The sequence below is a fragment of the Vipera berus genome (genome assembly GCF_964194415.1).
Source record: "Vipera berus genome assembly, chromosome: 1".
Taxonomy (NCBI): domain Eukaryota; kingdom Metazoa; phylum Chordata; class Lepidosauria; order Squamata; family Viperidae; genus Vipera; species Vipera berus.
Genome location: NC_138202.1, coordinates 253298206 through 253312123, shown reverse-complemented (window position 1 = coordinate 253312123; position 13918 = coordinate 253298206). Strand labels below are relative to the sequence as shown.

The 13918-nt window shown below is 37.1% G+C and overlaps 1 protein-coding gene across 1 annotated transcript in view; it reads right to left on the bottom strand.

The window, feature by feature from the left end:
• SOBP (sine oculis binding protein homolog) overlaps positions 1-13918 on the bottom strand; it is a gene marked incomplete at its 3' end in the record, with an annotated part of 163819 nt that overhangs the window by 93785 nt on the left and 56116 nt on the right. Inside the window, exon 4 of the mRNA XM_081329155.1 lies at positions 13121-13272. Within this exon, the coding sequence (XP_081185281.1) occupies positions 13121-13272 (152 nt within the window). The remainder of the gene's footprint in view (positions 1-13120; positions 13273-13918) is intronic.

The following is a 13918-nucleotide window of genomic DNA, read 5'->3' as shown; positions in this document are numbered from 1 at the left end:
TGTTCTTACTATTTTAGCAAATTGCTGGTTTTCATGTAGTTTATGTTGCAAACCTTGCAAATACCAGCCGCTTAAGATAGATTTAAGCAACAGGAAACAGAGAAAAAGTATAATAAGATATAAATTATTTTTTTTCTAATTCCATGGATTACTTGAGTAATCATAGAAAACTATTTTTTTTCATCCAAGTGTCTTCCATGTGTGCTGAACTTCAGAAACTGAAGTCTACCATATCTGAAAGTCATCAAGTCAGGGAAAGCTGACGCAACCAATAGAAAATTCTACCTAGACCTGAAATGCTAAAATGAAAAATGTAAAATATGATGATTTACTTTACTGAGTAGAGATATACTGTATTGCAGCCCTCCCAGTAACAAACAAAACAGTAAGTAAAAGAAAAATAAGAGCAGAAAAGAAAAAGAGTACAGGTGTGTGAGAGTGTAATACAATGTTAAATCTTTGGCATTTTACATACTTGACAATACTGTATAAGATGTCTTCTTTTAGCATAGAGAAGCTCCCTTGCACAGGAGAAATACATTGAAGGCTCAGCAACTTTATGTTGGCTAGGACAAGGGTCCCCAACCTGTGAGCCACAGCCCACTACCTGTCCGTGGCCTATTCACAACTGGGCTGCATGAGTGGCTGGCTGGTGTGCATACATGTGTGCATGTGCACAGCCCCAATCACAAGAGCATCATGGGCATTCAGGGCCTCACTCGCGCAAGCATCACAAGCGTTCGGGACGTCCTTCGTGTGAGCGTCACAAGTGCTCTCAGCCCCACTTCCGCAAGCAATGCAGGTGCTCGGGGCCTCACTCACACAAGCATCACAAGCACTATCGGCTCCTCACACAAGCATCGTGAGTGCTCAAGGACTCACTAACACGAGCATCATGAGCATTCAAGGTGTCACTCATCTGAGTGTCACAGGCACTCTCAGCTGCACTTGTGCAAGCATCACAGGCACTCGGGGCCTCACTCCTGCAAGCATCACAGATACTCTCAGCCCCACTCATGTGAGCAATGAGCGCTTGTGCATAAGCCACCAACCCGAAAAGTTTGGGTAACTCGGGGCTAGGGAATTTTACTGTGTTTCCCTGAAAATAAGACTGGGTCTTATATTATTTTTTGCTCCAAAAGACCCATTAGGTGGGATGTAGTGGGAGGGCGGCCTGCTGCTTGGAGGGCCTGCCCGGCAGTCACAGTGCTTAGCCGGCACACCCTGGGGCTGCACAGCTCATGCAACGCAGGTGTGTCCAAGCGCTGCGACCACCGGACTGGCCCTCCAAGCAGCAGGCCACCCGCCTACTCCGTCCCACCATCTTTGCCCGCAGGTGCAACAGGCTGCATGGCACATTGGGCAGGCAAGATCACGCGCCTCCCCCCAATGCCTCTGCCTCTGCCTGTTGCTTGGAGGGCTGGCCTGGTGGTCACAGCACTCAGACTCACCTACACCAGCCAAGCACTGCGATGAAAGGGCTGGCGGGCTGTGGCTTCTGCCGGACGCCGTCAGCCCCCACGCGCTCACCATCTCTTATGTTGCAATGCATGTAGCAAATGCTGGCTGACGATCTTAACTGGGGCTTATTTTGGGGGTAGGGCTCATATTACGAGCATCCTGAAAAATCATGCTAAGGCTTATTTTCTGGTTGTGTCTTATTTTGGGGAAAACATGGTAGCAGCTGATATCCCCAGATCTTAAAGTTGTTGAGACTGAGAAACACTGAACTGGTCTACTGCTTATTTCATAACAAGCCTTGGAAATTTACCTTACTTTACCAGCAAAGTGGTAAATTTAAAGTCACACTATGCAAGACATCTTTTTTTAAAAAAATATTTAATTTTAAAAAAATAAATTATTAAAATAATAAAAAATAAATAAAAATAATTCAATAAGTAAAAATTAAGTTATATAAAATTAAGTTATATTTTTTAAAAAATTCTGTTCAAATTCCAAAGTATAAGTTACTTTGCCAATCAAAAAATTCTGATTTCTCATTTAATGCTTCCATGTTTTCATATGTCAATATTCTGACATTACTTATTGGCTCAGAAGGGGCATAATTATTAGGGCTGAGCAGCCCTTTAGATTCAAAAGAAAAAAGGTGTTTCAGAGTACACAGGGACATTCATACAGCACCTTAATCCATATTCTTCTTTTCCCAGGGTGACACTGCATCTGTGAAGGACAGCTGTGAAATCCCAGGAGAAAGGCCTAATTTCCTTCTGGGACTACAGACAGCAGTTACCTAAGAGTGCTTTAAAGAAGATTGTGGGTTTTGCCTTCAAAGCTATAATAATTATATCAAGTTATTTTTCAGTTTGCATATTTAATCCCAAGAAGCCTTCTCCATAGATATCTACATGAATTCTGATGAAAAATATTATGCATTTACTCTTAATATGGCATACTCATAAACATATTAATCATGCAGCAGTGAAAACAATTAGAAAGTTTTCTCAAAAGAGATTGTTCGGCAATCTCTGCAGTATCTATTTAATAGACAGCTTGTTATTTTTAAATATACCTTGTAGGAAATCATAGTGCATACATATACATCAATAGCTATTCTTTCTAAAATGCCATTTTGCTTACATTTTACATATATTTATTTCTATTGAGCCTATACATACTATCTGCTTGCATTTATATAGTATTCTATTAATCATAATCCTACCAGGATTTTTGAAACACATAATTTTCCACCTAAACTTGCTTGAATAAAGATTAAAATAAGAAAATTTAAGTCTTTAAAGATTTAACACTAAATTATCACACAGCCCTAACTTCTGAAAATGTTGATAAAATCATTTGCAATTACAAAAATTGACTACCTTATCTTACAACTGAAATTCTACTTGCCATTTTTCTTTCAACATCAAACACAAAAAAGTCAGGACATAGGCTATAAAGATTAGTATTAGTTGGGTCTAAAAATGGGTCTGAATTAATAGGGACTATAAATGACCTGGCAGCCAGGGCATATAAAGTTTAAGGCACCTAGGTATCTGAAACCTGGAAATAAGTGGATCACAGTATTTTGCACCAGCTAGCTCAGAAAAGCTGTTTATAAGCTATTTTAGATGTCAACTTCTACAATCATTTGCCATTGGCTATTTGAAATGTAGAAGGTAATATATAGCCTACCTTCATACTATGTTTTCTGTAACATTTACAAAAACATACGCCTGTGATGTCACATATTACAGTGATAATATAGCTTCTTCAGCGCTGACTGGATGTATACATGCACACTTTCAACCCAAGAATACACTATGACAGAAGCTTGTCCACCCCAAGGATAAAACACCCAGACCCAAACTAAGCAATATGATATATGTAATACTATGCAGTGAGATGTGCAGATCTGTACATTGGAGAAACAAAACAACCACTTCACAGATGCATGGCACAACATAGAAGAACACACCCATCAGGACAAGATTCAGTGGTCCATCTGCATTTCAAAGACAAAAACCACTCTTTTGAAGACAGCAAAGTCTATATTTGGGACAGAGAGGACTGCTGGTTTGAAAGAGGGGTCACAGAGGCCATCTCTCAACGGTCCTTTTCAGCAGTTCCAAGAAGGCTCCACACCCATTTGCACTACTCACGTGACCACGAAGACATAGACAAACCTCCAAGTGGCCTCAACGACTCTCTAAAAGAAGGCAAATAACCAGCTGTCTGCAAGGAATATAAACCCTTCCATTGCCCACCATCCAGTCAGAGCTTAAGAAGCTTCTTGGATCAGAAGCGAAAAAGCACCTTTGGGACAACCATGACCTGGATGAGTGAGAATCCCCATAGACATTTAGCCATGCACTTTGGGATGAAGTTGAAATATTAATTAATATCGATAAAAGGTAGCAATCTGATCCTTACAGTTTAGTCAATCCCATAAAGCCACAAATTTGTTCAAGAGGCTTCAATAAATATGCCCCTTATATTGCTATAGCAAATTGTTGAACTTTGGTTAACCTGCTAAGCACCTAGCCTTGCTCTGAAATTTGACAATACAAAGATGGTGGAATAGTCCAAATACAGCCATCCTTGCCAATTCCCCAGCTATAACATTGGCAAATCCCAAAATAAATCCTCTGTAAACCTACCTGATTGGATTCAATGGTATCTGCTTTCAGGTAAGTGTGTTAGCATAGTAATCTGAGCAGGTAAATTCAGAGTGGAATACTCTTAACTATCTGAATTGATAAGCAGTTTTTGTGTTATTAGATTTGCTAAACTCTTAGACCAAAGGTAACCAAGACACAGGTGCTATTATTAGGGATCTGCCATAATCCTCTCTTTTGAACTTTGCATAACATTTTATCTACACATTCAGTAGCACTGAACCTCTACTTCGATACAGAGTTTAAAAAATAATATTCAACAGAATAAATTGTTCCAACTTTCTGAGAAAAGTACACATATTTTAAACAATTATATTCTTTTCCAAATAATGTTTGTGGTTAGCTAAATACATCATTTGAATACAACAATGCCAAAATTGCTCATAAAAGTGAATGGGCCCTTCATGCTCTTACATTCTGATTTATTCTTAGGTTTATGACTCACATCTCTTTCCCACTGAAGGAGATGGAAGACATCAATTGTGTTTCCTATCTACAGAACTTTCAAGTCCTGAAAATCTGCTTCGGAAGGTTGGGAGACCCTATATAGCAGATTTTAGGAAAACAGAAAACCCCAGAGTACATAGAAAAATAGGGGAAATTCCTGATAAATAGTCAGTTTTCTATTATTAGAAAGTTTGATTTTGCCCCAACATTTTGTACCATATGTTCTCGTGGTAGTTGGGTACATTTTAAAACAATATCCAGGTGGTTCTTGTAATGACTCAGATTAATATTTGTAAATGAATGGAAAATGTGCTATATAGAAAATCCCACAGAGTGTTTTAAAATATAACATTTAATAATGAGAGATTTATTTATTTATTATTTCTGAAGCATTCGTGATTATTCCCTTGCTACTATTTTTTCCCATGCTAGTCTAAACAATTATTGCTGCATTTCTTTTTCAGGTCAGAGAAGGAGTCTGCCTAACACAACCCCTTAGGAATTGAAGCCATAAATGAAATGACCACAAAGACCTATCAGTTAGCAGAAAATAGCAGCTGTACATATTTATTGTAAGCTAACACGATATTGTTGCAGAGATGTGCTGTATAAAACATGCATAAGATAGGTGAAATATGACTATAATTCTCTGTTTGAAAAATGAGAAGCTTTAGAATGGCATAACCTCAAATACATAAACAACACTAAACTAAGGGAGAAGGCAGGTATATAACAATTTAGCAGTGGCAGTTTAAAGGTCATTGACTAAACCTTAAACTTTTTCTATTCTCCAACTTTAAGATTATATCTAAGATGATGCTATAATAGGTATTAGGTATGTTCGCCACCTTGAGTTATTTATAAAATAATAAAAGCGAGATATATAAATAACCCCCAAAACCACACCCCCTCTATAACGGTTGCCCATCAGAGATGCTCTTCTATTCCAAGAATAACTTCCAAATCACACACCTAAATATCAACTCCCTGCTCAGAACAGGAATCCAAATTAAAACATCCCAAACAGAAAACTACGTAGCCTCTACTTAAACCTATCCAGCAATGATACCATAAATGTTCTGTGTAATTGATTCCAGTATAAAATCACTTTTCCTGCATGGAAGCTTTTTCTAATATTTAGTTGGAATTTACCTTTAAATACCTGCATTACATTTGTCCTGAGATAGAGGACAGCAATAGTTTAGTGCAAAGGTCCCCAACCTTTTTGGCATCAGGGACCGGTTCCGTGAAGAGTTTTTTTTCCGCGGACCAGAGGGGGCGTGGTTTTGTGTGCTGCCTGCATCTCGTGGATGGGGCTTTGCTTGTTTGTGCGGCCCGGTTGCTGGCATGCCGTGGCCCAGTACTGGTCCATGGACCGGGGGTTGGAGACCCTGGTTTAGTGTACTACCTGGAGGACTGGGCATAATATCTTAATGTCTTCTACTTAGAGTAAGTAAGCTTTTGCAAGAGTCATAGCATAATCAATTACTTTATTTCTTTGAAGGCCTTGATTCAAAATATATTATTGATTTCATTTGCATTCATTTGCATTTATAAAATTTCAACCCAGCTATGTTTCCATTGCTTTATTTAGGTTTGGGAAAAGGCTTGAGAGAATCAATATATATGCCCAGAAAATGTCCCAACAGGATTTTCTCTTACCCTATTTTAATAAAGAGAGGAGTCAGGCTTCCTTCTGGCTCAATTTTTACATTAATGATATTGTTCCAGCCTGAATTCATAATCATTTCCCCATTTTACTTGCTAGATGCAAGGTACTCATCTTGATGTATGAATGTTAATGATACAGTAGTCATATTATGTTTCAAAATAAAGAATATTAGACTGACTACCAGTGCTTTTTTTCTAAAAAAAAAAAAGGTGCCGGAACTCTCATCTTGGCAGGCGCAGGAGGCGTGGGGGGACACTGCTGCGGTCACGGGTGTGAGGGGTGTTGGTGGCGGGCTGCCCCCTGGGGCCAGAGCCAGCACGGCTGGTGCTGTGGGAGCAGCGGGGCTCGCTCTATACGGCGGGGCTGCGCAGTGGGGGCGGTGGAGGCAGTGGGGGCTAGGCGATGCAGAAAAAAAGCCCTGCTTTTATGTTTTAATCTTATGATTTTAAAAATATTGTAAGTTGCCCCAAACCTCGCCATGTGGATTGCATACAAATATTATATAATCGGTAAATAAAGGTAGAACATATGTTGAATATACATCAAATGATAATATGCTTCCCTACAAAGTCAATTCTTGCTCAATGACAGACCAAAGAGTTAACTCGGAAAAGCAAGAGGAAAATCTAGAAGAGGTCTGTGCAACTTGTAGAAGGGAAAGGCCCACACTGATAAATTAAAAATCTTTGTGGTCTGCAAAGGAATGCTGGTGGGCTAATCAATGATTTGGTGACTAGAGGAGCATCTTCAGTGTTGGAGTTCGTGGTCATGGTAAGCCATGGAGGCACTAGGCAACATGACTTTCAGGGCAGTGGTGGGGATTTTATTGCTTTAAAAAAAAAGTCTGTGCTCTGTCCAAGAGTGCTTGGTAGGCTGCATGTACAGGCCTGGTCTAGAATTTATTTTGGAGCATTCAACTATCTAGAGCAGGCATGTCAAACTCATTTTGTTTGAGGCAACTTCTTATAAAAGAATTGCCATTAATTTGTTTTAATAAAATAATTTAAATCAATTTTTCACTAGATTTCAAATTAAATGAATTATATTGGTTGACAATGAGATTTTTTTAGTACAATTGCCAAATGCAATAAACTGGTTTTAGGTATATGTGTGCACTAATTATTTCAACACCAATACATTTTAAACAACATATTCTATTTGTAAATGAATGCAGATGCAAATTATACAATTTTTTGTGCAAAAATAAAACAAAATAACAGATTTAAGAGCTGTTATCATTAGTTATCCTTAGATAAAAAATAATTCCATCATCCAAAACTTTTTTATACTGTTGCAGAGATGTTAACATAGGAAATAGATTACCGTATTTTGTTATCTAATTTTACCTTCCGAAAGACAGAAGCAAATGAAAAATGTGAGTTTCTTTCCTGTTGGCTTTTTTGAATTAGCTGTTTTACATTCTAAAAGTTTAGTTCCTAAAGAAGTAATCCTGTAAATAATTTTAATGTCCTCTTCTAGTGCAGGCTCTTTTATGACTCAAGGACTTCAACTCCCAGAATTCCTGAGCCAGCATGGCTCAGCATGGAAACCTCTCCCTTTCCCCTCAGCATGGCTGGCTCAGGATTTCTGGGACTTGAAGTCCATGAGTCATAAAAAAGGGCCAAGATTGCCTAGCAATAGGCTTTCAGAGGGAGCTTTTTTTGGCAAAATAAAAGATGCCGGAACGCCATTCTGAGTGTTCTATGAGAAAAAATGCCCTGCTGACTACTGCCAAGACAAAAATGTTGATGATAACCCACACACAGTAAAACCAAAGTGGTAAGATGAGCTCACAACAGTACAAAAAACAAAAGATCAGTTAATGCCTTACAATAAAACAATGCCCCTCCTTTAAATATTTGGCCATTTATTTCTATCATTATCTCTGAAGGTATACCTAAATACAGTGTTAACAATTGCCTAATTGCATGATTCTGATTATTAGTCTACTCCAGAAAAGAGACAATTAATTATCCTTACATTCAAAATGTTCCAGGGGAAGTATTTCCACAGATTTTGTGTAAGACAGAGATTTGGAATCGGAACACTATTGCCCAGCTGTAAATGTACTCAAATTAATGTCTGCTGCACACTTACAAATGGAGATGATACTGCTCTGAAGTTTATTAAAACTCACCTAAAATTGCTAAACATTTTAAGAAACCTGTTAGCCTCCCAGATGACTATTTGCTATCTAGTTGGATTTTCTTATTGCCCTTATTGTGGAGGAAATCAGCGGGCAGGACATGTCCAGTCTTAAATACCGCAAATGCCACTCAAGAGGAATTAAATCCTGAGATAGTGAAAGATGCATGACTGGCTCTGGAAGAAGAAACATAGTCTTCATCTAAAGCTCAAGGTTCTCCCTTTGGTATCCTCAGTTTAAGAAAAACAGATTCGATACAGTATCTATTCAATCTGACAAGTAGCCTAATTTACCAAAATACATTTCTAAATGATATTCTCTTTCCTTCTTTGAAAGCAAATTCCACAGAATATCTAAAGAGTAGCATTTTTGCCCTTATGGCCAGAGACAGATGGAGAACATCGCATTCGATGTCCTATGCTGATCTTTTTATGATGCGATTAAGACAAAGCACACACACGGCCAAATAACTGACAACTTCATGGATTGCAAAGTGGTAGAATTTTTACTAGCAGATGTCTTCTCTCATATTAGTGATCAAGTGGCCATTTCTATTTTGCTGTCTTTTAAAATCAGAACAATTTAAAATATGTACCGATCAAACTTTCAAGATCTTTAGTTGGGTTGTAGTCTAGGGGCTACTTTTACACAGCATTTAGTCACATTAATGTAGTCCTCGACGTATGACCACAACTGAGCCCAAAATTTCTGTTGTTAAGTGAGACATTTGTTAAGTGAGTTTTATTCCATCATACAACCTTTCTTGACTCAGTTGTTAAGTGAATTGCTGCAGTTGTTAAATTAGTAACATGATGGTTAAGTGAATATGGCTTCCCCATTGACTTAGCTTGTCAGAAGACCGCAAAAGGTGATCACATGACCTTGGGACAGAGCAACCATCATAAATATGAAGCAGTTGCCAAGCATCTGAATTTTGATCACATAATCATGGGGATGTTGGAGGTCGTAACTGTGAAAAATGGTCATAAGTCACTTTTTTCAGTGTTGTAACTTTCAATGGTCATTAAATAAAAAGTTTTAAGTTGAGGAGTAGCTGTAGTAGAACTTTGGACAAAATGTAAGTTTGCTAAACTTTTCTCTCTCTCTCTCTCTCTCTCTCTCTCTCTCTCTCTCTCTCTCTCTCTCTCTCTCTCCATTATGCATTTATTGTTGACATGCAATGTCAACAATAAACTGTACTTACCTACGTACTTAATCTATAACATGGGGTCCACAAGTCCAGCCAGGTAATCCAAAAAGATACCATGGGGAATGGCAATGAATCTTCTCAGTAGAAGTGCTTCATTCACACCCTCCACTAAGGCAATACATTTCAATACTAATGTTTTTGCCAAAGCCCCTGTTCAAATGGACTAGCATCATGAAAATGTTTCTGAAGTTATGATGCTGCTACTTTCTTGATCACCTTTCCCACAAGAGCAATATTTGCGACAGCCGATAACTGGATTCGGGCAGCATATAAATGTTATAAATAAACAAACACATGAAGAGTGGCTTCAGGAAATATTTCGTTATTAAATGTTCCATTTCATAGAATATCTCTAGTGAGATTGTTTCCACTCATATCTTAAAATTATTTTCTATAAAATCTCCTAATGAAAAGTAATTTTAATCAGTGCATCTTACATCCTGTCCTTTATATTTTATAATCTAATTCTCATTATTTCAAAACTCAATTATACACCTATCTGATAAAACACAGTGGGAATATTTTCAATCCAGGAATAGACTGAAAATTTGTGTATATCTGCCTACATGGATCCAAAAGCAAAAACTGCATGCATTTAATACTTCTGGCAAAATAATATAATGCAAGCACAAGAAGGTTAAATTGCTCATGATACTAATTCTTTCATCTGATTCCTGAGGTATTTTTAAACTACAATTTGGAAGTATTAAATTTAAGAAAAGAATGGTGTTTGAAAGTTAAGGAGCAAAAGGTAGAATTAAAGAATGGGTTGCTTTCCATTTGTTTTTTTTAAAAAAGTTATTTATTGATTTGTTTTAGTGTTTGCGAAAGTGACATTACTGGTTAATTTAGTGAAAGGGATAAGCTCTTAAAAAATGCCACCACTGCTTGAAGAACAAGAGTAATGTGAACTCAAAACATTTAACAGCCTTTCTTATGTAAAATGTTTTCAAACAGCTAGCAAAGGGCCTGATTTTATTAAGAGTGCTTTGGAATAGAAGAAGATTTTTTTATTACAGTCAAAGACCAGAATTACAGATTAAAAAATAAAAAAGAGGGCTTTATGGTTGGGATACCTGGAAAATCTTGTCATTTATTTCACTGCATTCTACTTAATGCTTTTAAATCAGCAGTTTTATAATAAATTACAATTATCTTCTAATATTTCTATTTTTATATTTTCAATTTAATATTTCAAAACATATTTCATTCCCCCCTTCAAAAAATAAAATTTAACTCCATTTCCTTTAGATTTGATTACTGTAATTTTCTGGTCTACCTACTTTATTTAAAGTCAGTTTGAGCACTATTTACAACATATGCTTAAATATCATTTCAATATTAATTTCAAATATACAAATATTCCTAGTATTTGCAATTTTTTATTGCTCTTCAATGACCGTAAAACCCTGACAACCACTGGAGAGCAGTTAGATAAATTTTTTTGTTTCTCTTTACTGACATCTCATGATCAAATAGATTTTTGCAGCCCAGATCAGATAGCCCTTCCATAGGAATCCTTTTATTTAAGGTAAAGGTAAAGGTTCCCCCGCACATGCGTGCTAGTCACTTCCAACTCTAGGGGCCGGTGCTCATCTCCGTTTCAAAGCCGAAGAGCCAGCGCTTGTCCGAGGACGTCTCCGTGGTCATGTGGCCGGCATGACTAGACACCAAAGGCGCACGGAACACTGTTACCTTCCCACCGTAGTGGTCCCTATTTTTCTACTTGCATTTTTACATGCTTTCGAACTGCTAGGTTGGCAGAAGCCGGGACGAGTAACAGGCGCTCTGTTACGCGGCACTCAGGATTTGACCCGCCAAACTGCCGTCCTTCTGATCGACAAGTTCAGGGTCTTAACCCACTAAGCCACCGCGTATTTAAAGATTGTGTTAAAATATTTTTTTCATTATTTTTCCTTACACAAATTTTCTTAGTTTTACAGCTTTTTTCTTACAAACTATCACATGGGTCTATAGTGTTTTGTCCGATTACTAATTCAGAACTACTACCTTATTCACTTTTAAAGCAAATACTTAAAAAAGTTATTTACTTATTCAACCAGTTATTACTTTTTTCTTCTTTCCCTTTCCCTTTTTTGATTAGATTATAACAGTTTAATTTTATACATGTTATAAATAGTAAAAATATGTTTAATTTATATTTTTACTTTGATTGGTCATTCTGTGATGTAACTTGTTCTGGAAATCTAACTGAAGAGCGGTATCAAAACCTCAACAGAATAATATATTTGCTTTATGCTCTTTTGATGTCCACTATCAGTAAACACAATTAAAATTCAGAATGATCCCACGATTATAGATATGACAAACATTGAGATACAATTAAAGCTTCTATCAGAGTATTACAGGGTCCATAAAAATTTGATTGCAGCAATTACAAATCATATTTCTATTAATAATAAAGGTATGCAGTTTAATTCAATGATTCATTTATATATGATTTATACTAATAAATGATGACTCATCATTTATTAATATTGGTTATAGCATGTGGAATAAATTTTATTTCACACCCTTGGCTTCTAACTATATGTAAATGAAAGCAATTCCCATTGCTTTAAATAAACCTTAAAACATAAGTTTTATTAGTGAATATTAAACCTGCATTTCAGTTCAAGGCAAAATAAAATATTACATACTTCAGAATAGTCCCTAGACTAGTTATGAATAAACAAAAATGTTTGAAGTGTTTAAAAATGTGCTAAATTAATTAATGAGAGAAAAACATAAATTTCAGTCAACTCAAGTCATTACAAAAGCCCTCAGAATCAATGTTCTAATCCTGTTGTCAGCTGAAGCAACACATTTTTATTAATGTAATCTAGCATACCTCTGAATAAGATTTGTATTCCTGCTGCTTTGAAAGCATTAATTTTAAGATTCTACCAGTGTTGGCAACAAGATTTACAAGACTGCAAATGTAATTAGAATATGTGTGGCTCTTATATAATCCAACATGAATAGCTTTACCTGGCAATACATTGGCCCTTATAGAATACAGGTAGTCTTTGACTTACAACCATAATTGAGCCAAACATTTTTTGTTGCTAAGCAACACGATTGTTAAGTGAGTTTGTCCCATTTCACAACCCTTCTTGCCACAGTTGTTAAGTAAATCTGGCTTCTCCATTGATTTTGTGATCATGTACTTGCCTGTTGCCAAGTGGCTGAATTTTGGTCAATGACCATGGGGATGCTGCAACGGTCGTAGATATGAAAACCAGTCATAAGTCACTCTTTTAAGTGCTGTTGTAATGATCACTAGGAGAAATGGTTGTAAGTCAAGGACTACCTGTGTAGGATGCCTAACTGATAAGCAACTGATAACAGGGTATGTTTTATTAAATGTATTGGTAGCTCAGAAGGAAATGCACATGAGAAACAGGATTGAAAAGGGTGAGAAGAGAAGAAAGAAATACATACTATTAAAATACTATTTAAAATATTGTTTAGGATCAGATTGTGCGTGCATTACAATCCTATTCTCTTACCTTGTTTCTTTTGAAGTATGCTCTCCGGCAAGCTGCAAAACATTTTTCACTGCAGAAGCATTTCACTTCGCTTCCCATACTCAGAGAATAGCGTTTGATTCCCACTTTCTGGCACCAGGCACACATGATTTGTACATTTGATACATCATCTTCTGCAACAAAAGGACAAGGAGAGTATTTATATATCAAAGGAAGCATTGTGTCAAATATCCATTATACCTTTTGGATTTTCTGCTAATTTCTAAAGCAGATGACCAGGAATCCCTTATTGTTTAACTGAATGAAAAGTACAGCTATTTTATAAATAATAGAGCATGTTGCAACTTTAAGAGCTTTTAGCATTTTGGAAAAGCCTTGGACTTTTTATATTTATTCCCGTGCCTCTCTAACTAATTATAGTTCCAGACAGTAACATCAGCATTATCTGCTTATAATGATTATAAACTCATTTCCATTTTATCAGTTTTGTTAGACTGAACATTTATAGCGAAAGTAGTGAAGCTGCATTAGTAAACGCCATCCTATTTGCATGGAGTGAAGGGAAGCTAAATTATTACTTAGGGACTTCCGGTTTTGCCCGGTAGCACACGGTCACAGGATTGCGAAAGCTCTGCTTCCCACGGCTCTCTTCGCCCTGCCAGGGGACCCTAAATGGGTCTAAAGCCGCCCCGAAGAGGCGGTGAAGGAAGAGGGCCACCCCAGAGATTCGGAAACAACAGTGGTTGTCCTGTTCAATCAGGAAATTCCCTTTAACCTGACAGGAGAAAAGCTGGCCCTACCTCAGTAACCAGCCCAAGC